Source organism: Lipophrys pholis (assembly GCF_963383615.2).
Source record: "Lipophrys pholis genome assembly, chromosome: 11".
In the NCBI taxonomy this organism is placed as follows: domain Eukaryota; kingdom Metazoa; phylum Chordata; class Actinopteri; order Blenniiformes; family Blenniidae; genus Lipophrys; species Lipophrys pholis.
Genome location: NC_137631.1, coordinates 677,440 through 703,900, shown reverse-complemented (window position 1 = coordinate 703,900; position 26,461 = coordinate 677,440). Strand labels below are relative to the sequence as shown.

Genomic DNA, 26,461 nt, shown 5'->3' with positions numbered 1-26,461 from the left:
CACACACACACACACACACACACACACACGTTAATACAGTCTTCATCTCACCTGTTTAAACCACCCGGCACATGATCATAACTCCAATTAAAACACGAGTAACAAACGACACTGAGACCAGAACTGAGAAATCAGTGACGCTGCCGTTTAAACTAGGATCAGCCTCACGGCCATGCGGCCAGGATGTAAACAACAACAACTACAGCAGAAGCTTTATGGGAATATCACTGTATTTTGCACCAGAAGGTTGAATTGAAAGTGTCTCTATGTTTGTAGTCATTTAGTGTAGTAAGTGTTTGATTTAGTGAAAATATCGACATTTACGTATACTCTGCGCCACAACAAAGAAAACCTTTTAAGTTTAAATATAACGCTCATTATAGAAACTATGTTCTAAGTCAAACCACACAAAAAAAAGGGGTTTTTTTTTACGCTCTCTAAGTTTTCTTCTTCCTCCTCGTACTCCTCAGCGTAGTACAGCTTGTTGTCAGAGATCACACAATAGTGTCGGTTCCACCGCTGAAACAAAAACCACCACAAAAACACTTTAATTATGCAAAACTATTTCAAAAGACAACAATCTATCAGATGGCGATGAAATAAAGTACAAAAACTACCCCAAAGAAACTGTACGATAAAGAAAGAAAACCAAATCTACAACAAAAGGTTTCAGCAGGAAGACAAACGAGCACAAGCAGCTCCAAAAGAATCCAAAAAGACCCAAAACGTTCACTACAAGATGGAAAAACACAAACAAAACTATCAGAAATACATCAACAATTACCGGAAAAGACACACAACTACCACAAGGTACAAAACAACCAAATAAAGAAACAAAACTAAGACAAATTAATACAAAGCAACTAAAAAAGACAACAAACTACAAAACAACAATAAGAGACAAAACTACCAGATTATGAAACAACCAAATAAACATTCGAAATAAACTACCAGAAGTAGATACAAGACAAAGTACATAAAGACACAAATATACAACATAAAGACAGGAAACAACTCAAAAAAGAGAGAAACTAAAAGACGATACAAAACAAGCAGAAAAGACGTTTAAACGGGAAAAGACAAAAACTTTTTAGACAAAACAATTTAAAATAGACAATTACTGCAAAAAGATGCAAAACAACCAAATAACAAAACGAACGGGTGATGAAATGAACTAACGAGACAGAATCACAACAACAAGAGACACGATGTCAAAACAATCGTCTGACTAGACAAGAAAACAAGAAAAACACAAAACTGGAGAGGAATATTGTTCCTCTTGTGGAAAAAACAACAAAATAATAATAAAAGACTTCAGAGTACAACAAAAAGATGGGAAAAACAACAACCAACAGAAAAACACACAAAATGACAACAACAAAAAATGTTAAAAATACACAAGATATAAATGTGTTAAAAAGAAAAGACTTGATAAAAGAAATTAAACTAGAGAAAACCAAACAACACAACAACACATAACTCTAATACAACATCTTGTTGGTCTTTTGAGTGTTTGGAGCTTCAGCAGGAATGTTCTCCCTCACATCTTTTCCACGAGAACCTACTGAGCCTTACTCTACTCTACTCTACTCCCCCCTACACTCCCAGACTCTACTCTACTCTACACTCCCAGACTCTACTTGTCTCTACTCCCCCCTACACTACCAGACTCTACTTGTCTCTACTCCCCCCTACACTACCAGACTCTACTCTACTCCCCCGTACACTACCAGACTCTACTCTACTCCCCCCTACACTACCAGACTCTACTTGTCTCTACTCCCCCCTACACTACCAGACTCTACTCTACTCCCCCGTACACTACCAGACTCTACTTGTCTCTACTCCCCCGTACACTACCAGACTCTACTTGTCTCTACTCCCCCCTACACTACCAGACTCTACTTGTCTCTACTCCCCCGTACACTACCAGACTCTACTCTACTCCCCCCTACACTCCCAGACTCTACTCTACTCCCCCTACACTCCCTAACCCTAACCCTAAACGCTACGATACTTTAACCTTTAATATAAATGTGGTTAAACGGCGTTCGGCTCTGGATTCTGGTCGGGTTTTTAACATCTGCTGTGAAAAGAGGAGGCTGGAGGAAGAAGGTCACCAGTTAACAGGGGAACCAGTTAATCTTAAACACCAGTGGTATCGTGGCTGGGAGACCTCCTGATCCTGGTAGCGTGTCGCTCCTGAATCTTCTTCGCCACCAGACAAAGAAACGTCTGCAGCTTCTCGCTGCTCCACTGGTTGAGTTCTGAGCGTCTCTCTCTGGTTCTGATCGGGTTTTAAAATGGCGGCTGAACCAGACGCCCTCTGACTCAACTGTGTCGTGACACGGCGGCCAATCAGAGGCTGCCGTCTGCTGACGTCACATTGTCTACTGGCCACAGCTCGCTGGGAACCTGGAATAGGAACCAAGACAGTACCTGGTACCGGGAGAGTACCTGGTACCGGGAGAGTACCTGGTACCGGGAGAGTACCTGGTACCGGGAGAGTATCTGGTAGTGGGACTAACACATAGTGGAAAAGAGTCAATAGTGAGTAATCAAATCGAGGAGGAACTGGTGGAAAAGCACCGTTCTACAGGACCAACAAGAGCCTTCAGGGGTTGGGTCGTGGGCGTGGCTCTACCTGGTCCACGGGGTCCCATATGTCCAGGTCTCCCTGCTTCTGGCCCTTCCAGAAGTCCTTGGTGGTTCCGTCTCCGTCCACGGTCAGCTTCTTGTGCTGCTCCAGGGAAACAAACAGACCCGGGTCATGGACCGTCACCCCGAGGCCCCGGCCCCCCGCGGAGTTCTGTACCTTCAGGATGATCTTGCCCTTCAGCTGCGTGGGAGACGGCAGCTGCTCGGCCAGCTGCTCCACGGCGTCGCTCAGCAGTTTGTCTCCGAACACGTCTCTGAAGATCCTGGCCATCTGCCGCTGCTGCTCCAGAGGACAGTGCTCCTCGATGGACAGGATGAGCGGGAAGCTGAGCAGCATCACAACGTCAACAACGCACAACTTAATCACTTTCCTCACAACTGAACAAAGTGTTAGAGCAGGAGAAGATCAGAACTAATGAAGTCCTCTGCAACAGGACGTGGGAAACAACAAAACAACAAAGTAACATAAAAACAAACACAAAACCCACCCAGACACTACAAAAAACAACACAATAACACACAGCGACCACAAAATAAGGAAAAAGAGACACAAAATAAAACAAAACAACCACAAAATGACTATAAACACTGACAAAACTCCCCTAAACAACCAGAAAATAACAAAAAAGGAACAAAATAACACAAAACAACCAGAAAAATATCCAGACACACAGAAAACTGACAAAATACCCAAGAAAACACAAAGCAACCATAACATTACAAAAAAAACTGACAAAATATCATCAAAATGACCACAAAAGGACAACAAATTACAAAATAACCCGAAACGAGAACAAAAAACAAAACAAAAAGTCAACATAACACAAAAACACAAAAGACATCCAGAAACCATAGAATAACAAAAAGAGGCAAAATAACACAGAATAAGTGGTAACAGAGAAACACAATAACCACAAAGCAAAAAACACAATACATACAACAAAACAGGAAAACAGAAAGGCATAAAAAACCTCTAAAACCACCAAAGAATACGAAGTACAGTGTTATAAGATATATTGCAGTTGTGTGATTCACTTTGACGACTGCTTGACAAACCCGATGGAATCTCTATGACACTGCTTCTAAACTCTGTGACACCATGAAAGACTGCAAATATAAATAATAAATAATAATAAAGAGAATAACAACTTGGAACTGTCTGCCTGAATTAATGCAAAGTACATTTAATAAAAATACTGGAAGATAAAACAACCAAAAAGAAACCCGACCCTTTGCAAAGGAATAAATTAATACAGTAAGAAGATGACAGCGAAGCAGAACAAGACAATAAACAAACAAGAAAGAGGCATAAACCAGTTATAACCAGCCAGTTAAACCAGTTATAACCAGCCAGTTAAACCAGTTATAACCAGCCAGTTAAACCAGTTATAACCAGCCGGTTAAACCAGTTATAACCAGCCGGTTAAACCAGTTATAATCAGCCGGTTAAACCAGTTATAATCAGCCAGTTAAACCAGTTATAATCAGCCAGTTAAACCAGCCAGTTAAACCAGTTATAACCAACCAGTTAAACCAGTTATAACCAACCAGTTAAACCAGTTATAACCAGCCAGTTAAACCAGTTACAAACAGCCAGTTAAACCAGTTACAAACAGCCAGTTAAACCAGTTATAATCAGCCAGTTAAACCAGTTATAACCCGCCAGTTAAACAAGTTATAACCAGCCAGTTAAACCAGTTATAACCAGCCAGTTAAACCAGTTATAACCAACCAGTTAAACCAGTTATAACCAGCCAGTTAAACCAGTTATAACCAGCCAGTTAAACCAGTTATAACCAGCCAGTTAAACCAGTTATAACCAGCCAGTTAAACAACATATAAACAGCCAGTTAAACCAGTTATAACCAGCCAGTTAAACAAGATATAAACAGCCAGTTAAACAAGTTATAACCAGCCAGTTAAACCAGTTATAACCAGCCAGTTAAACCAGTTATAACCAACCAGTTAAACCAGTTATAACCAGCCAGTTAAACCAGTTATAACCAGCCAGTTAAACCAGTTATAACCAACCAGTTAAACCAGTTATAACCAGCCAGTTAAACCAGTTACAACCAGCCAGTTAAACCAGTTATAATCAGCCAGTTAAACAAGATATAATCAGCCAGTTAAACCAGTTATAACCAGCCAGTTAAACCAGTTATAACCAGCCAGTTAAACCAGTTATAACCAGCCAGTTAAACCAGTTATAACCAACCAGTTAAACCAGTTATAACCAGCCAGTTAAACCAGTTACAACCAGCCAGTTAAACCAGTTATAATCAGCCAGTTAAACCAGTTATAACCCGCCAGTTAAACAAGATATAATCAGCCAGTTAAACCAGTTATAACCAGCCAGTTAAACCAGTTATAACCAGCCAGTTAAACAAGATATAAACAGCCAGTTAAACCAGTTATAACCAGCCAGTTAAACCAGTTATAACCAGCCAGTTAAACCAGTTATAACCAGCCAGTTAAACAACATATAAACAGCCAGTTAAACCAGTTATAACCAGCCAGTTAAACCAGTTATAACCAGCCAGTTAAACCAGTTATAACCAGCCAGTTAAACAACATATAAACAGCCAGTTAAACGAGTTAAACCACTGCTAACCAGCCAGTTAACCCGGTTCTAACCAGCAGGAGGTTCTTACTCTGAGGTGACGAAGGCGTGTTCGTTTATGGCTTTAACAACGTCTTCAAACTTGATCTTGGTGGTTCGAGTCCAGCCGTGTGTGATGATGGGCTCCCCGGGGCCTTCCCAGCAGTCCACTGCACACAACACAACACAACGTTACACAATGCAACACAATGCAACACATCACACAACGCAACACAACGTTACACAACACAACGTTACACAACACAACGTTACACAACACAACGTTACACAACGCAACACAACGTTACACAACATAACACGTTACACAACGTTACACAATGCAACACAATGTTACAAAACACTACGTTACACAATGCAACACAACGCAACACAATGTTACACAACACAATGTTACACAACACAACGTTACACAATGCAACACAATGTTACACAACACAACGTTACACAATGCAACACAATGTTACACAACACAAAGTTACACAATGCAACACAATGTTACACAACACAACGTTACACAATGCAACACAATGTTACACAACACAATGTAACACAACACAATGTTACACAACACAATGTAACACAACACAATGTAACACAACACAATGTTACACAACACAATGTAACACAACACAATGTAACACAACACAATGTAACACAACGCAACACAACGCAATGTTACACAACACAATGTAGCACAACGCAACATAACACAATGTTACACAACACAGCACAATGTTACACCACACAACGTAACACAACATTACACAACACAATGTAACACAACGCAACATAACACATTACACAACACAACACGTTACACAACCAACACAATGTAACACAACACAACTTAACACAATAATGTTACACAACACAATAATGTTACACAACACAACGTAACACAACACATTACACAACACAACGTAACACAACACAACGTAACACAACACAACATAACACAACGTTACACAACACATTACACAACACAACACACTGTTACACAACGTAACACAACACAACACAATGTTAAAAGACACAGAAAGCCACAAAACGAGGACAAGAACCTCCAAAATGATCCAAAAAGCCCCCCCCCCCAAAGAAAAAAAAACAACTACCACAAATACATCCAAAATGACCAGGAAAAGACACTCAACTACCAGAAGATACAAAGCAACCAAATAAAGAAACAAAACTACCACAAATACATATAAAGCAACTAAAAACGACAACAAACAATGATGCAAAACACCAATAAAAGAGACGAAACTACCACAATATATAAAACAACTAAATTAACATCTGAAGATACAAGACAAAGTAAATTAAGACATAAAACAACAACAAAAAGACAGCAAACTATAACAAGATACAAAACAAGCAAGTAAACAAACAAACAAACCAGACATCAATACAAACCAAACAAAATGCTTAGAACGGGAAAAGACAAAAACTATCCAGAAACAAAACAATAGAAAAAGACAGAACATTCCAGCTAAAAAGAGGCGAAAGCGCCAAAACAGAACGGTTCCTGAGCGACACTCACGTTCCACACAGCGGCAGCCCAGACGGAGGCAGCGGACGTAGGCCTCGGTGGACGACTCGCTGCGGAGCTGGTCACCTGTCAGGTAGCTGTGAACAGGAAGCAGCACGTCAGGGTGTGTGGGTGTGTGTGTGTGTGTGTGTGTGTGTGTGTGTGTGTGTGTGTGTGTGTGTGTGTGTGTGTGTGTGTGTGTGTGTGTGTGTGTGTGTGTGTGCTGACGTGTTGTGGGACGAGCTGATCCAGTAATGTGACAGAGGGTTGTTCATGTCCAGGTTGTTGATCTGGGAGAACTTGTCGTCCCACACAGAGTTCTCCTTGGAGAACAGGAAGCTCAGGAACTGAGGAGACACATGGAGGAGAGGATTTAACGGAGGATTTAACGGAGAATTTAACGGAGAATTTAACGGAGGATTTAACGGAGGATTTAACGGCCTTCATCTCCACGTTTCTCCTCCAGTGATTGTCTGGAGGGAATTTGAAGCCGGCACCTCGCTGACGGTGAACTCGGGGTCGTTGGTCTTCCTCATGGTGTCGTCGATGAAGGTGGTCATCAGCTCTCGTACCTGGTTCAGGTCGCTGGCCCACAACTCCTGAAGAGGAACACATCATTCAGTACAAGTCCTCTAGAAGCTGAAAAAACCTAGAGCTACACTCAGTAGAGCGCAGAACTTCCCAAACGCCACATTTGTTTGAAGAACCGAGTTAGCATCGCTGGCATGATAGCCATTAGCTCATATCGATGCTAACTGTCAGGTAGCTACATCACTGTGAAACACTGAGCAGGGAGCGTCTCCATGGCAACAGACGCTGAGCTCCTTTGAGTTCCATGAGGAGCCTCTCCTCCACTTTATATGGGACATTTGTTCAGTTTTGGGGGATTTATTTGGAAACAGTTAGTGAACGTACCAAAATCTAATGGAGTGGTCTTAATGATGATAAATCATCCCTGAAGAGTTCATGGAATTCAGAGGAGTAGTTATTGTAAAAAGTTGGTAAAATACATAGAAACAAACTAATAAATAAATAAATAAACACAGATAAAACATAACCTTTCATTGGTGAAAGTTAAAAAAACTAAACACACTTCCTCTTATCTTTTTATCAGGACTGTCAATATGGACACGTTAAGGTGTTTTAATCCATCATCATGATTAATCGGATTAAAAATTTGAATGCAGCTAACCTATCTGCAGGGTAGAATGACGGTAAATGTCCACAGGATTTAATAGTGATTAATCAAAATGAATCCACAGCAATCCTGTGATTAATCTAGTTAAAATATTTTAATCGTCTGACAACACGAGTCTGAATGTTTTTCTCTTTTGATGAGACCTCATCACGGTTTAAAGTCACAGATTCGCTCACCAGTTCCTCGAGTTTTAGTTTTTAAAGATTCAATGGCCAAATCTATACATTCTGGGTTAAATATTACAGGTTAAAAGTTCACAAAGTGATTAAACGTGGAAAAACTGCAAACGGTGAAGCACAGAATCAACCAGAGAAACACAAAATAAGAACTAAGGCCCCGTTTCCACGACAATGTTACAAGAGGAAACGCATCATCGCAACGTTTTCGTTTGAGAAAACTTTTGTTTAGTTACACAGAAAGGGCAGAAACACTGAAAACGCAACTCTTTGAGACACTGCTACTGCGATACTACTACATAATGACAACAAGCAAACTTTAGGTTCAAATAATAAACTGGAACTCAAAAGTTTCAAATGTTAAGAGAGAAACAAGAAGAAAACATGTAAAAGATGTGACTAAAATTACTACTAAGAGATTAAATAACCGCAAAGATCCAGATACTCATGTGTACAAGTAGAGTACTAGTATTAGTACAGTTTGTACCTTCATGAATAAAGACATCTTTTACCTTTTGGTGGTAGATGAGGAATCTCTGGAAGTCGTGCAGCAGAACCGCTGAAGCGTCGGGTTTATCTGTGTTACTGTGGAGAAAACGTTCTGTATGAATACACCTAACATAGAATATCTGAGTACAATGTAATATTCATGAGAAACACTCCGCCCCACCAAAAAAAAATACAAAAAAACAAAGGGACACAAAAACTGCAAAAAAAAAGCCACAAAACTACAGACACCAACAGACCTAACTACAAAAACACAAAATATGAGTACAAAGAGAAATAATATGTAAAAAAAACAGACACAAAGGAACCACATAAATACAAAAAAACTTCAAAAAAGACAGAAAAATAAACAGACAAAAACACAAAACCGGAGAGGAAAACTGACTTCAAAGAGACAAAGAACTAGAAAACAATAAATACAACAACACAGCGATGCACAATAACTACAGACAGACAGGAAATACCTGCAAGTAAATATTCAACTACCAGGAAACAAAAACAAAACAAAGAAACATGAGACAAAGAGATAAAAACAACTACAGCGAAACACAAAAACTACAAATAAACACCAAAAGGACACAGTACAACAAAAACACACAAAAACACAACAAAGACACACAAACAAACTTCAGACACACAAACAAACTTCAGACACACAAACAAACTTCAGACACACAAACAAACTTCAGACACACAAACAAACTTCAGACACACAAACAGACTTCAGACACACAAACAAACTTCAGACACACAAACAGACTTCAGACACACAAACAAACTTCAGACACACAAACAAACTTCAGACACACAAACAAACTTCAGACACACAAACAGACTTCAGACACACAAACAAACTTCAGACACACAAACAAACTTCAGACACACAAACAGACTTCAGACACACAAACAAACTTCAGACACACAAACAAACTTCAGACACACAAACAAACTTCAGACACACAAACAAACTTCAGACACACAAACAAACTTCAGACACACAAACAAACTTCAGACACACTGAACTGAAAAACACAGAAGGAAACAAAACAACAAAAAGAAAAGAAAATCAACCAGAGAAACACGAAAAAGCTCCAAAAACAAAAATAAATAAAACAAAGAGACACGGAGCGATGAGGAGGAGGAGGAAGAGGAGGAGGAGGAGGAGGAAGAGGAAGAGGAGGAGGAGGAGGAGGAGGAGGAGGAGGAGGAGGAGGAGGAGGAGGAGGAGGAGGAGTGGGAGTGGGAGGAGGAGGAGGAGGAGTGGGAGTGGGAGGAGGAGGAGGAGTGGGAGTGGGAGGAGGAGGAGTGGGAGGAGGAGGAGGAGGAGGAGGAGTGGGAGAAGGAGTGGGAGGAGGAGGAGGAGGAGGAGGAGTGGGAGAAGGAGTAGGGGTGGGAGGAGGAGTGGGAGGAGGAGGAGGAGGAGGAGTGGGAGGAGGAGGAGGAGTGGGAGAAGGAGTAGGGGTGGGAGGAGGAGTGGGAGGAGGAGGAAGAGGAGGAGTGGGAGGAGGAGGAGGAGGAGGAGGAGGAGGAAGAGGAGGAGGGGTGGGAGGAGGAGGAGGAGTGGGAGGAGGAGGAGTGGGAGGAGGAGGAGGAGGAGGAGTGGGAGGAGGAGTGGGAGGAGGAGGAGGAGTGGGAGGAAGAGGAGGAGTGGGAGGAGGAGGAGGAGGAGGAGGAGGAGGAGGAGTGGGAGGAAGAGGAGGAGGAGGAGGAGGAGTGGGAATACGAGCTGCTCACCCGAGAATAAAGCGACACGACTCCTTCTTGAACTCGTCGAGGATCTGAAATAGAAACAGGAGAGTTTCAGGACGGAACCGAGCCGATAGGAAGAGAAAACAAGGAAACGGCGGGGAGATACTTCGTTCTGCTCAAACAGGATCAGGTTATAAAACTTGTGGAACTGCTCGAAGTCCAGACGGTCCGTCTTCGCTCCGATTTCCTGCCGAGACACAAAACACTGAGTTGAAGCACGAAGCTGAACAGAGTCTCCGGGCTCGTCCACGTTCCCCCGCTTGATGGACCCGAGTCTCTTCAGGGACTTTCTGGGAAAGTCTGTTTCGTTTGGGGAAATGTGAACGCACTCTGAATTCGGTGCCGGATTTTTCATGCAGAACCTGGTCCACTTTAAAACACCAGTCTCAGTCCTCTTTCAAACGGACCTTCTAGCGGGCGCGGTGAGGGGTTGAGAGGACGTGACAGAGAGCGCAGTGCATTCTGGGTAGTAAACAAACAGCTAACCCGGCGAATCAGAAGACGCAGATGCAGAAAGAAACAGTTGGAGAATATCTGGTGGGCAGACGTGGAGTCGAGGAAGAAGTAGTGAAACAGGCTCTTATTGCTCTCTGGTCTGAAGACTTGACATCCTGCTTGTTTGAGGCTACTCATTAGCCACGGGCTAACTAGCCTCGCCGCCATGGGCTAAAAAGGCGGGACTTCCTGTTTTGGTCCAGACCAATCAATGAGCCGTGTTTCTTCTTCACTTCCTCTCTGGTCAGTGTTGGTTTCAGGCAACGGCGCCCCCAAACAGCAGCTGGTGGAACTGCAGGAGGTTTGGTCCGGTATGTAAAGTGAATGTGAACGCCACCTGAACCAAATGAAGGGGTGAAAATTCTCGGCTCCGCCCCCTCACAAGCGAACCGAGTCCTGGACTATCCAACATGAAAGACCCCTCAGTCTTCGGTGAGTTCATGATCCCCGTTCGTACCTGGAACTTGTCCTTCAGCACCCGAGAGCTGGGAGTTTTGTAGTTCATCAGCGGCAGCAGAGCCTTCAGCTCCTTCATGGAGATACTGAGGGCAGAAACACACGTCGCGTTAACGAGCTCAGCCTCCGTTTGTTAAACCACATCTCAATTAAAACATCTATACGTTCACAAAACTTTCACCTTTACACGGACACATTTTCACAACCATGTTAGTTTACATGGGAACGGCAGAAATGCGGAAAAAGATGTAGTTTTCATGTTGGGCCACTAGTGGGTGCTGTTGGTAGCTTTTGTAATGAAAGCACACACGTAGCAGTGAACAAAACACTATAAACATTAACAAAGCTCAAACAACGACACAGATCATTTACGGATTTTTACGGGTTCATGAGCTTCATGCTGCCGATACTTGAGCGATGCGTTCAGGTGCATCATGTAACTCTGACCTTTCTTGAAACTGCATCACGTTAGCAGTGCGTTATTCATTCTTCCACACCACAACATTTTTGTTCCTACCCCCAAAGACAGTACTATCCCAGGCAGAACTACAGGTCAGCAGTCGTTTCTGGGGGGACATATTTAATAGGTGGACTGATCAAAGTATATCTGTGTTTTCTTCAAGTGTTTCTAAGTCTTGAAAGTGTTTTATCGAGACTTAGGACCAATATATGACAATACTTCCCTCCTGTGTTTGTATATTTCAGCCAATGAGGTTAGTATATTGCTGTTTTTTGTTGTTTGTTTTTAGTGTAGTTATGATAAGGCCTGACTTGCTAACGGTGCTAATGCTAACGGTGCTAATGTAGCTACAAGTGCATGTAAAGGCATAATTTAAAATATTTCCATGGTAAGTACAATTGTAAAAGGCTTCATTTCATGTGTATATAAGTAAGAGAGTTAATTCATGCGGCGTTAACAGCAAGTTAAAAGGCGACAGCTCATTCTGTAAATACCAGTTAACGGTTCACACGCCATTTTATTGTGTATACGTGTTAGAATAGTATATGTAAGGGTTAAAATGATGTTTCATAGGCATTAGTAGTAAAAGACTTATGTTAAGGTACAATTTGTATATTGCTTGGTTATCAAGTATTAAGTAATTTGTATTTAATTGTTCATGCATTTGTTGCGCATCAACGGTTCTCATGTTTTAGGGTTTCGGAGATTATGGAGATTAATAATCCCTGAGCAGTAAACATGAAGGACAACTGTGCTGTAGTTCATCATTACACCGAGGGAAGTACATTTATTCTTTTGCTTATTAAATTTGGCGGGTGCGGCTTATATTCAGGCGCTCAATAGTCCGGAGATTACAGTAGTTTTACTACGGCCGTGGTGACGAGGACCAGGACCAGGACCAGGACCAGGACCAGGACCAGGACCAGGACCAGGACCAGGAGCAGCAAATCTGAAAAGTTGTGTTTTCTTCGTTTCCATGGATACAGAGTTGGAATGTTTGGAAATAGTTCCATCTTGGAAACCATTTTCAAAAATTTGCGTGCGTGCGTGTGTGTGCGTGCGTGCGTGCGTGCGTGTGTGCGTGCGTACGTGCGTGTGTGTGTGTGTGCGTGTGTGTGTGTGTGTGTGCTACCTGTTGGTCTTGGTCTGATTAACAGAGTACATCTGTTTCCTGAGCCAGCTGGACGGACGACAGCAGAGAGAATAGACATTCACCACATAGATCATTGATCACTCTGTGTGTGTGTGTGTGTGTGTGTGTGTGTGTGTGTGTGTGTGTGTGTGTGTGTGTGTGTGTGTGTGTGTGTGTGTGTGTGTGTGTGTGTGTGTGTGTGTGTGTGTGTGTGTGTGTGTGATGTTTCTACCTCTCTATGAGGACCGGAGTGGGAGCAGCCAGAGTTTCCTCTCTGAGCAGCTCCAGTCCAATCAGCCACTTCTGAGCCTCGTCCACAGAGTCGGCTGCAGTCCAACAAACAATAACAAGTAATCAAGTTACTTGCTACGATTACATTACTACTTTAGCTGTAATGCTACAATTCATGAATCTGGCTAATTACTAAGTAGTTACTTTTTTGGAAACTACATCCAGATTATAGAGCATCTCCCTCCTCCAACATCAGATTATAGAGCATCTTCCTCCTCTAACATCAGATTATAGAGCATCTTCCTAATCTAACATCCAGATTATAGAGCATCTTCCTCATATAACATCCAGATTATAGAGCATATCCCTAATCTAACATCCAGATTATAGAGCATCTCCCTCCACTAACATCCAGATTATAGAGCATCTCCCTCCGCCAACATCAGATTATAGAGCATCTTCCTAATCTAACATCCAGATTATAGAGCATCTTCCTCCACTAACATCCAAGTTATAGAGCATCGTCCTCCTCTAACATCAGATTATAGAGCATCTTCCTAATCTAACATCCATATTAGAGAGCATCTTTCTCCTCTAACATCAGATTATAGAGCATCTTCCTCATCTAAAATCCAGATTATAGAGCACATTCCTCCTCTAACATCCAGATTATAGATCATCTCCCTCCTCCAACATCAGATCATAGAGCATCTTCCTCATCTAAAATCCAAGTTATAGAGCATCTTCCTCCACTAACATCCAAATTATAGAGCATCTTCCTCCACTAACATCCAGATTATAGAGCATCTTCCTCCACTGACCTCCCAGACTGAGGGTGTTAAGGACGAATTGGGAACCGTAGAAGACGGTGAAGCAGGTGTTTTCATCGTGTTTGTCCTTCCCGTCTTTAAAGCGTTCGAAGTCTTTGGCGTTCCTCCCCGGGCGAATCTCTCGGATTTCGAAAAGATCCACTGAAACACAAAGAACGCAGTTCGTCGGCGTGTTCGGTCTCGACAGACGCAGGATCTGGGATTTTTCTAAATATTTGTCAAATTGAGTCAAACTTTCTCAATGTTCAGTTGTTCAATTATTCTTTTTCATAAGTGTGTGTGTGTGTGTGTGTGTGTGTGTGTGTGTGTCAGAACTCACGGACACCGTCGGTCCGGTCGGCGGTGCGTGTCCACGCTACTTGCCGGGTCTCCATGATGACCTGCACGGTGAGTCGCTCCGCCTTCTGGCGGAACACCGTCATGACCACGCCCATCTCCAGGTCGCGCTTGATCACGATCTTCTTGTACTCCGTCATCTCGCCGGGCTGCAACGACCGAGCCATGGCTGCTGCCGCGCCGCTCCCGCTGGAACCACGTTAACCAGATTAACCAGATTAACCAGATTAACCCACCAACAGTCTGAATCTTTAAATGAATCCTGGACGTCTAAACATGTGAGCTCAAGACACCTGTTAGCCGTTAGCATCCATAGCTCCGTGGAGCCTTAAAGAGACACACACCAATATAAAAAGTATAAACGACGAGTCATTGAGACAAAGACGTGATTCAGAAAGAAATGATCAAACTAAATCTTTAAAGACGAACAAACCTCCTCCTCTGGTTTCTATTTTTAACTGAACGGAAGTTGATTGATACGAGAATAAGTTGATGGATGATTGATGAATGATTGATGAATGGGTGGATGAATGATGAATGGGTGGATGAATGGGTGGATGAATGATGAATGAATGGGTGGATGAATGATGAATGGGTGGATGAATGATGAATGAATGGGTGGATGAATGATGAATGGGTGGATGAATGATGAATGAATGGGTGGATGAATGATGAATGAATGGGTGGATGAATGGGTGGATGAATGGGTGGATGAATGGGTGGATGAATGGGTGGATGAATGATGAGTGGGTGGATGATTGATGAATGGGTGGATGAATGGGTGGATGAATGGGTGGATGAATGATGAATGAATGGGTGGATGAATGATGAATGGGTGGATGATTGATGAATGGGTGGATGATTGATGAATGGGTGGATGAATGAATGTTTGCTGTATGAATGAATTGATGGATACATTCATGATGGATTGATTTCATCAGCACATGAATTGATGAATTAAGTGAATGCTGAATTAAATAGAGGCGAGATTGTATGGATGAATGATGAAATGATGAAGGGATGAATGATGAAATGATGAAGGGATGAATGATGAAATGATGAAGGGATGAATGATGAAATGATGAACGATTCAATGAGAAGTTGAATTCCTGATAACTACTGGATGAAAAGTTTGGATGGACGGATAAACGAGTAGACGAATGGGTGAAAGTTACTTTCAGTCGACAAACAAGACATTGATCATAAAACTGGTGGTGAGATAGACAGAATGTTTCCCGCTGCAATAAAAGCTTCTTTCATGTCTCATGCAAATGTTTCCATTGATTCCTGATCCATTTGACTGTTATCAGTCTGTCCTGTGTTAATCATTGATGTCCCTCTGATCGGGACTCTGTCCTTCACTGTGACGCTCACCAGAGGGTGAAATGAAGACGGATCCGTCCTTCAAGCTGAGACGAAAAGACGGAGTGGAGCTTTTACCAAAACGACACCTGGTGCAGAATCAGAGCAGTAAGACTGACGGTAATAACAATCCAACTTGGTAGTTTTATTTTGACAGTCACTTTAATAACAATCCAACATCCCTCCATCCATCCATCTCCTCCCTCTTATCTGTTTCCGGGTGGTGGAGGTGTCAGTCTGAGCACCGTCACCCAGATCATATTGCACCATTAAGAACCTTCCTGCGGGTGGAGAGCCCACAGGAAGGTGGAGAGCCCACAGGAAGGTGGAGAGCCTACAGGAAGGTGGAGAGCCCACAGGAAGGTGGAGAGCCCTCAGGAAGGTAGAGAGCCCACAGGAAGGTGGAGAGCCCTCAGGAAGGTGGAGAGCCCTCAGGAAGGTAGAGAGCCCACAGGAAGGTGGAGAGCCCTCAGGAAGGTGGAGAGCCCACAGGAAGGTGGAGAGCCCACAGGAAGGTGGAGAGCCCTCAGGAAGGTGGAGAGCCCTCAGGAAGGTAGAGAGCCCACAGGAAGGTGGAGAGCCCACAGGAAGGTAGAGAGCCCACAGGAAGGTGGAGAGCCCTCAGGAAGGTGGCGAGCCCACAGGAAGGTGGAGAGTCCACAGGAAGGTAGAGAGCCCACAGGAAGGTGGAGAGCCCACAGGAAGGTGGAGAGCCCACAGGAAGGTGGAGAGCCCTCAGGAAGGTGGCGCCCGGCGTGGGACATGAACCCTCTACCTTGAGATGGGACATGAACCCTCTACCTTGAGATGGGACACGAACCCTCTACCTTGAGATGGGACATGAACCCTCTACCTTGAGATGGGACACGAACCCTCTACCTTGAGATGGGACATGAACCCTCTATCTTGAGATGGGACATGAACCCTCTACCTTGAGATGGGACATGTATCCTCTATCTTGAGATGGGACATGAACCCTCTACCTTGAGATGGGACATGTATCCTCTACCTTGAGATGGGACATGTATCCTCTATCTTGAGATGGGACTTGAACCCTCTACCTTGAGATGGGACTTGAACCCTCTACCTTGAGATGGGACTTGAACCCTCTATCTTGAGATGGGACATGAACCCTCTACCTTGAGCTGGGACTTGAACCCTCTACCTTGAGATGGGACATGAACCCTCTACTTTGAGATGGGACTTGAACCCTCTACCTTGAGATGGGACTTGAACCCTCTATCTTGAGCTGGGACTTGAACCCTCTACCTTGAGATGGGACATGAACCCTCTACCTTGAGATGGGACATGTATCCTCTATCTTGAGATGGGACATGAACCCTCTACCTTGAGATGGGACATGTATCCTCTATCTTGAGATGGGACATGAACCCTCTACCTTGAGATGGGACTTGAACCCTCTATCTTGAGATGGGACATGAACCCTCTACCTTGAGATGGGACATGAACCCTCTACCTTGAGATGGGACTTGAACCCTCTATCTTGAGCTGGGACTTGAACCCTCTACCTTGAGATGGGACATGAACCCTCTACCTTGAGATGGGACTTGAACCCTCTATCTTGAGATGGGACATGTATCCTCTATCTTGAGATGGGACACGAACCCTCTACCTTGAGATGGGACATGAACCCTCTACCTTGAGATGGGACACGAACCCTCTACCTTGAGATGGGACTTGAACCCTCTATCTTGAGCTGGGACTTGAACCCTCTACTTTGAGATGGGACATGAACCCTCTACCTTGAGATGGGACTTGAACCCTCTACCTTGAGATGGGACATGAACCCTCTACCTTGAGATGGGACTTGAACCCTCTACCTTGAGATGGGACTTGAACCCTCTACCTTGAGATGGGACATGAACCCTCTACCTTGAGCTGGGACTTGAACCCTCTACCTTGAGATGGGACATGAACCCTCTACTTTGAGATGGGACTTGAACCCTCTACCTTGAGATGGGACATGTATCCTCTATCTTGAGATGGGACATGAACCCTCTACCTTGAGATGGGACATGTATCCTCTATCTTGAGATGGGACATGAACCCTCTACCTTGAGATGGGACTTGAACCCTCTATCTTGAGCTGGGACTTGAACCCTCTACCTTGAGATGGGACATGAACCCTCTACCTTGAGATGGGACTTGAACCCTCTATCTTGAGATGGGACATGTATCCTCTATCTTGAGATGGGACATGAACCCTCTACCTTGAGATGGGACTTGAACCCTCTATCTTGAGCTGGGACTTGAACCCTCTACCTTGAGATGGGACATGAACCCTCTACCTTGAGATGGGACTTGAACCCTCTATCTTGAGATGGGACATGAACCCTCTACCTTGAGATGGGACATGAACCCTCTACCTTGAGACTGAGCGTCTCATGCTCTACCTACTGAGCTGGCCGGGGACGAGCTAATATGATTTTGCACTGAAATAAAGAAAAGACTTTTGCATCGTCCCGGCGCGATGGACTCAGTTGATGGACAGGAAGCAGAAGACAAACAGTAGCCGCCCAGCGCCTCACACCCTCCTACCCAGGAAACAGCTCACCAGGAGGCCGGCTGCTACCAGACATAAACGTAAAAGTGTTCTGAAACAAAAAGACAGACGTTCCGTGTCTCGTTGTTTAAACGGGGGAATAAAATGAAATGAAGGAAATGAAGGAAGAGGATTTGACTTGCAAATGATGTGACTCACAACAAAGCAGCAGGAGGTCAAAGGTCAACAACATGCTGGGAGTTCTCTTCTCTTACATCACCGTGGGTTTTTATAACACGTCCTCACACCGAGGACAGAATGACCAGAACTTCAAAAGGTCCTTTTAAATGTCCAACGTGTTTACTAATCAATCCCCCACAGTGAAGAGCGACTCTGCGACTCCACTGAACGGGAGTCGATCATTAACTGACGTGTTTCCACTGATTTCTCTGTTCAAACCTTCAGCGCCGCTGGAGGGAAACCACCGCAGCCAACACAAACACTTACACCTACGGGGCTGCTGCACAGGTCTCCCTGGAGGCTCAGGAACACACTGCCTGTGGACGATTCTGAAAACCACCAAATGTCACCGTCTGTCAACGCTTGCAGAAAAAAACAAAAAACAAAAACACCTTTCATGGACGATGTCTTTGAAACCCGGGGAAAATGATCACTGCAAACATTCATGGAAACAGTTGATCAAAAACAGTACTGTAAACCACTGTCTGTGAACACTTGTGAAAACCATCATCTCTGAACACTCATGAAAGTCATTGTCAGTGGACAGTCCAGACAAACCCTCATCTGTGACCACTTACTAAAACCGTTGACCTTGAATGCTCCTGAAAACCACTGTCTGTGAGCGCTTGTGAAAACCACTGTCTGTGAGCGCTTGTGAAAATCACTGTCTGTGAGCGCTTGTGAAAACCTTTGTGTACACTCCTGAAAACCATCATCTGTTAACACTGTCTGAAACAATTGTTCTGAAACACTCGTATAAACCATTGTCTGTGAACACCCATGAAAACCATTGACTGTTATGATTTGTGAAAACCATCATCCAGGAACACTTCCAAAACCTATCGTCTGTGAACACTCCAGATATTATTCATGAGCAAACCTTTGTGAACATTACAAAAAAAGACCATTGTCCGTCTCGACACTTGTGAAATCCACTGTCACATAACACTGTAAACAATCCCTAAAACTAATCTGTGAGCACTCTGCTAAAACGTCTGCCGACACTTTCAGAAACACTAATTACTTGTGAAAATCATGGCCTGTGCACACTTCTGAAAAACAACATGCGTGAACACTTGTTGAAATCATTGTCTGTGGACACACCAACCAACCACTGCCTGTAAACAGTATTGGCAGTAAACACATCTTAAAACCATTGGCTGCAAAATTTGTGAAAACCACCGTCTGTGAACACTCCCAAAAACCATCACTCGTTGACACTGCTGAAATACCATTGTCTGAAATCCACTGTCGATAAACACTTATGAAAAAAAACCCCACTCTTCGCTGACTTGATTGTTGACAGGGCGACAGAGGGAACAGGAAGTGATGCCATTGTGGGGCCCAGCCGTGAGTTCGGACAGAGGGAGCTCACAGTCAGGATGGCCGAGCGCTCTAAGGTTCTGCGGTTCTGGTCGCAGTCTCCCCGGGAGGCGTGGGTTTGAATCCCACTTCTCACAGAGAACTTTTGAACCAGTCTTGTCAAAAAGACTGAAACGAGAATAAACTGTCAACTTGCTTTTCCACCAGTTCCTCCTCAGCCCTCAACGACTTGCTATTGACTCTGTTCTACTACGTGTTAGTCCCACTACCAGGTACTCTCCTGCTACCAGGGGAGTAGTAGGTACTTTCCTGCTACTCTCCTGGTACCAAGTACCAGGTACTGTCTGCTACTCTCCTGGTACCACGTACTGTCCTGCTACCAGGTACTCTCCTGCTACCAGGTACCAGGTACTCTCCTACTACCAGGTACTTTCCTGCTACTCTCCTGGTACCAGGTACCAGGTACTCTCCTACTACCAGGTGCTTTCCTGCTACTCTCCTGGTACCAGGTACCAGGTACTCTCCTACTACCAGGTACTTTCCTGGAATGATGCCAACTTATTTGTGCTTTGAGACAAAAGTTGTGTCAGAAGTGGGATTCGAACCCACGCCTCCAGAGGAGACTGCGACCTGAACGCAGCGCCTTAGACCGCTCGGCCATCCTGACCTGAAGCAGCATCTCTTCAGCTGAAAGTGGAAACAGTACAGTTCTTCATGCTCTGTAGAGTGAGAGCATCAGAGAACTCCTCATTACATTATGTGACAGTTTCAAGTGTCTCTTCCTATTTCTAAACAACTTCTTAAACTTTACAATCACCCCGAGTATTTTAAGTCCCTTACTTTATGACATAACTGAGGGTGGATGGTTTTCCACTTGTACCTTCGTTCGTTCTTTTATTTATCTATCAGGGACAGTGCGATATACATAGAGCAGTGGTTTTCAAACTTTTTACACCAAGTACCACCCAGAAAATACTCCAAGTACCACCATAATGACCAGCACTATACAGTAGCCCAGTAAGCCGAAGTATTCATCAAAAACAAGGCAGAGGTTTTACTCCTAAAGAAGAATATTTAATCTTGTCAGCCATTGTAACATTTTACACAGTTAGATTAGTAACATGACGCTTAAATATAGGAAAATAAAAGACTGTACTTAAATAATGATTCAATTAAAATAGATTGCAGGGAAAAGTGTGTGTGTGTGTGTGTGTGTGTGTGTGTGTGTGTGTGTGTGTGTGTGTGTGTGTGTGTGTGTGTGTGTGTGTGTGTGTGTGTGTGTGTGTGTGTGTGTGTGTGTGTGTGTGTAACGTGTGTCTGATCCTGGCTCTTATTTTTCACCATTCCAACATTCCATAGTGACGTTCTGCTGCTTTCACTTTATTTCTGGACGTGTCTGAATCAAAAGCTTCAACATGGAGGAATGGAGGTGTAGAATGATAGAACTGCTCTACAGCCGTTTCCATGGTAACCTAGGTAACCACTCTGATTAAAGTTCTCTTTCACATGAAGCCATTAAAAAGCTCATTTTAGCTCTAAACACTCCAACTTTCATTTACAGTAGTTTGTAGTTTGTTTAGTAGTTCCTGAGGAACCAGAAGTCTGGCTTCATTAGAAAGAAGTTCTGTGGAGCGTCTCGGAGCGGAGCGCCCCCTGCTGCCTCCCCCCTGCACCCTCACACTGCCTTGCTCAGCGGCTGCTGCTCCTCAGCCGGCGGTCAGAAGGTGAAACAAGACCTGGACGTGACGTTAGTTAGAATAATGTTCATCCGACGTTAATGTTTATAAATTCTATCTGACGTAGCTGACTGACAGGTGGAGCTCTGCAGCATCTCGAGAGCCGCGGCTCCGCGAACGCAGATTAAATAATCCCGTTCCCTCGTATTATTAACTTCAGGAAACGACTTATTATATCGTTCCCACACGTATTTTTTATTTTTTTCTCTAGAACCACTCCGGGGCTCCGTGTTCGCTGGAGTTTTCAGAAAGCCGGTTCCACCTGGCCTCCACCTTGTAGGTAGTGATACCTCCAGAGATAACTCCGCCCCCAGCTGATGACACGTCGGGTCCCAGTCCGGCTCCGCTCTGGTCCAGCAGCGAAGTGGGGCCAGCGGAGCAGCAGCGTAGCCCCTGATAGGCCGGGGCTTTGGCAGTGGAAAGACAAAGAACTGGTGCTAAGGCTGGCCCTGGACCAGGACCAGAACTAGAACCTGGTTCTTTCTGGTGGAAATGTATATCTATTTCAGTGATCCTTTGGCGTACTACTACAGGGAGCCCCGAGTACCACTAGTGGTACGTGTACCAACACTTTGAGAATGACTGACATCGACAAAATCTGATGTGTTGCACATAGAGTATGGAGCTCCACACTAATTTGCAACTCTGGTCCCTGGAAGAGCTTTTCAGAGGGTAAAAGAGGAAACAACAGTACATACAACATCAAGATACATCAGACAAGCAGAAATACACAGAATACACAGAGTAAATATCTGATTCACAATTACCTGTTATCATAAAACACATTCCCTCCCTCCCTCATTCACTACAGCTGTACTGTACTGTCCTGGTACCAGGTACCAGAACAGTACCTGGTACCAGGTACCAGGACAGTACCTGGTAGTGGGACTAACACGTAGTAGAAAAGAGCCAATAGCAAGTGGAGTAGGGCTGAGGAGGAACTGGTGGAAAAGCAACATAACATTTTATTCTCGTTTCAGTCTTCTTGACAAGACTGGTTCAAAAGTTCTCTGTGAGAAGTGGGACTCGTACTCACGCCTCCAGGGGAGACTCCACCAGAGCCTCAGACCACTCGGTCATCCTGACTGTACTAATCTGACCTACTACCCTACGTGACATAGCAGCTCTTGTTACCAGTGGCGTGTAAATGGTAGAAGGACCAGGATGTGGTCTGGAGGGGAGGGGGGACGTGTGTCTCGTCACCCTTCACATGGAATACTTTGGGTTTTACTCTTATTTGTGCGACACTGAGGTGGAGAGTCTGAAGCCTTTCAGACGTGTTTCAGAAAACCTTGTCCTTTATTCTGAAAATAATGTCCGTTTACACGGAAACAGACGAAACGCTGAAAACCATGGCATTAGCATCTTGGGCCACTAGTGGGCACTGTTGGTTGTTTTTCTAATGAAAGTACACACACACACACAGCAGAGAACAATGAGCTCTAAACAGTAACAATGAAGAGTATTTGAATGTCCCTCAGGATAAATAAAGTGTCTCTCTATCTATCTACACAGACATTCTAGTGAACAAACTACGGAGTTGGATTGTTATTACGGTGACTGTCAAAATAAAACTACCAAGTTGTATCGTTATTACGGTGACTGTCAAAATAAAACTACGAAGTTGGATTGTTATTACAGTGACTGTCAAAATAAAACTACCAAGTTGTATCGTTATTACGTGACTGTCAAAATAAAACTACCAAGTTGTATCGTTATTACGTGACTGTCAAAATAAAACTACCAAGTTGTATCGTTATTACGTGACTGTCAAAATAAAACTACCAAGTTGTATCGTTATTACGGTGGCTGTCAAAATAAAACTACCAAGTTGGATTGTTATTACGCGACTGTCAAAATAAAACTACCAAGTTGGATTGTTATTACGCGACTGTCAAAATAAAACTACCAAGTCCAGGAGAAAATGGAGTGGGAGCCGTGACATCAGATTTTGTTTGTCTCTACTGAGCATGTGCAGAAGCAGTGGTCCAGAATTACGTCATAGTTGATCTATTTCAATGTTAGTCACATGTAAAGTATCTGAGACCCACATTGAGGGTTCACCTCAAAAGTTCTGTCAGAAGTGGGATTCGAACCCACGCCTCCAGGGGAGACTGCGACCTGAACGCAGCGCCTTAGACCGCTCGGCCATCCTGACTGTGCTGACATCCGCTCGCACCAATCATCTGGCAACTAGTTTCAGTTTTATCGCCCTGAATTCTCCACAGGGCGGAAACACCAGGCAACAAAAACATCATTTCAAATTAAAAGAAAGAAGAAACATCTGAACAATAATCAAAATGAACGAACGAGCCCACAAAGCGCAAGGCGCAAAAACAGAAAGATCTATTAAAAGATGAGTAAATTGACCAAAACTTGAAGTAAAAAGTCCCTTAAAGACCACAGACAAGACCACAGACAAAGACCACAGACAAGACCACAGACAAAACCACAGACAAAGACCACAGACAAAACCACAGACAAAACCACAGACAAGACCACAGACAAAGACCACAGACAAAGACCACAGACAAAGACCACAGACAAAGACCACAGACACATTAGAAACTTTTGTCAAAATATCTGAAAAGACCAAAAACCGCCAAATAAAATGGTGAAAAAAACACATGAGAATCAGAAACGGGTCAAAACAAATAAAAACGTCACAAGTTCTCACAGCAGAGAAAAATGATAATATTGCATGTAAATCCATCAAAAGCTACATTTCCAGGGAACCAATGAAAATAACTAATGAAAACTCATTAAACTCATTAAACTCCGACCAAACAACTCAAGAAATTCAAACTGAGAAGAAATGTGAAGAAAGAAAGTGACAAAATGATAAAGAAATAAACTAAATGCCTCAAAAGTCCAGAAAGGAGAGATGAAAGAAAGGAAAAGAGCTGAACTCCATTACAAAACATCTGAAATGAAGTGAAATGAGCTCCAGACAACTGAGAACCACCAGAGAAACATCTCCCAACCCTCAGGGGGGTCTGACGTCACAAACAAACAACAACAAATAGCACAAACACCTAAACTACTTTTATAAGTAACAAAACTACCAGAATTCACTGAAACTAAAAAATTCAGATAAAAACGACCCTAAATCCAGAATGTGACTGACTGTGGCCAAGAAGGCTTCGCTTCCAACCAGACACTAAAATCACCACTTAAACTTCCAAACGGAAGTGAAACAAATAGAATTAAAACAGTAAAAATCACCATGAAACGACTGAAAAGGTTGAAGCAGCAGCAGAGTACTGAGGAGGAGGCGCTGCTGGACGCCTCACAGGAAGAAACACCTTCAAGAATATCACAAGAAAAACACTAAATGTCCTCACAAGACACCAAAATACCGCAAAACTATTAAGAAAGACATGCAAAACTACAAAATGTGACAATACTAAAGATAGAGTAAAACTCCCCATTAAGTTCCACCTGAAGCTGCATTCCTGCGGTGATTGAACTTAATGACAAATATAAAGCACAACAGGTCAAAAGAAGATTATAGAAACACCATAATCTGAAAAAAACGACCAAATATTACAACAAAAACTACAGAAATGACCCAAAACAAGAGCGAAACTCACGTTCGGACTGGAAGTTTCCGTTAAAGGAGTTGAGGTGGAGCCGCGCTGCGGAGAACCTGCAGGAGGACCGTGATACACTGAAACTCACCGAGGGTTGTTCCAAACTGCCTCCAGAGATAGTTTAAAGAGAAGATGAGAGATAATGTGGTAGTTTAGAGTGACCCCGCCCCCCATGCCCCCCCCCCGCAGTGAAAAGCGGACTTCCCTCCTGCCGCCGCACCGCGGACACTTTAACCACATTCAAACTTTACTGACTTAAAAAATCTCCTTTCCTACCTTCCCTGCTCCGCTGTATCGGCAGCTCGAGCCCCCCTCCTCCCTCCGGTGCGGGGGGGGGCTGCAGCACGAGCACGGTGAGGAGGAGGAGGAGGAGGAGGTGGTGATGAAGAGTGTTGAGAACACGGTCAGTTCCTCTAAAGAGGCGCACAAGGAAGTAAAAGTTTGAAACTAATCCGGAAGAAGGACGGAGTGTGTGTGTGTGTGTGTGTGTGTGTGTGTGTGTGTGTGTGTGTGTGTGTGTGTGTGTGTGTGTGTGTGTGTGTGTGTGTGTGTGTGTGAAAGGGGGGGGGGGTCACCTGACCACGCGTTAACCGGCAGCGCTCCTCTCGCGCGCCACTTCATGTTGCAGAGACTCTGACTTCAATGTGAATTCACTCGCGGCCTATGAGGACATGAGGACATGAGGACTCTGAGGACATGAGGACATGACCCCCCCCCCCCCCCCTCCTGTCAGACACTGACTGAGGGCCTTTCATTTGCATTTTCAGTCAGTATATGGTGATTTGTTTAACTGTTTTCTGGGAGTTTGGACGCGTTCTAGATGTAGTTCTGCTGTTTTGTGTCTTTTCTTCTTATTAACGTCATTTTGTCGTATTTTTTTTTCACATCACCTTTAATTAATGATCATTAAGACGTTAATTAACAGCAGAAGTGCAGTTTGAATCCCTTTTATTAAACATTTTCATTTAACACACGTTTCACTCTTGTTTGGTTGTTTTAAGTCATTTGGTCACATGACTTTACTTTGTCACTGTTGCACATTAAAGTGTTTATAAATTGATCTTCTGTGGTATTTTAGTACTTTGGGGGAGATTCTGAGTGTCTTTTTCTGTTATTTCCATGTTTTTGTTGTGCAGTTTTTCCTGTTTTCCCCAGTTGGTGTTCTCACTGCATCGCCTCCTCCTCGCTCTGTTAAACACCAAGAACCTGATATGTCAAAGCAGGAAGGATGTTTATTTACTGTAATCCTTTGAATATTTGTTGAGCACATCATACAAAAGCTACTTAATGCAAGGACAATACAAAATGTTAAATATTTTATGTTCTGA

At 43.6% G+C, this 26,461-nt stretch overlaps 1 protein-coding gene across 1 annotated transcript in view; it reads right to left on the bottom strand.

The window, feature by feature from the left end:
- Positions 1-26,461, bottom strand: part of plcg2 (phospholipase C, gamma 2) — a gene marked incomplete at both ends in the record, with an annotated part of 41,996 nt that overhangs the window by 8,122 nt on the left and 7,413 nt on the right. Inside the window, 15 exons of the mRNA XM_080474751.1 lie at positions 433-519; positions 2,645-2,740; positions 2,816-2,984; positions 5,310-5,427; positions 6,819-6,904; positions 7,035-7,153; positions 7,304-7,405; positions 8,693-8,765; positions 10,422-10,465; positions 10,543-10,623; positions 11,389-11,473; positions 12,980-13,027; positions 13,212-13,305; positions 14,032-14,181; positions 14,360-14,565. Of these exons, the coding sequence (XP_080330877.1) occupies positions 433-519; positions 2,645-2,740; positions 2,816-2,984; positions 5,310-5,427; positions 6,819-6,904; positions 7,035-7,153; positions 7,304-7,405; positions 8,693-8,765; positions 10,422-10,465; positions 10,543-10,623; positions 11,389-11,473; positions 12,980-13,027; positions 13,212-13,305; positions 14,032-14,181; positions 14,360-14,565 (1,558 nt within the window). The remainder of the gene's footprint in view (positions 1-432; positions 520-2,644; positions 2,741-2,815; positions 2,985-5,309; positions 5,428-6,818; positions 6,905-7,034; positions 7,154-7,303; positions 7,406-8,692; positions 8,766-10,421; positions 10,466-10,542; positions 10,624-11,388; positions 11,474-12,979; positions 13,028-13,211; positions 13,306-14,031; positions 14,182-14,359; positions 14,566-26,461) is intronic.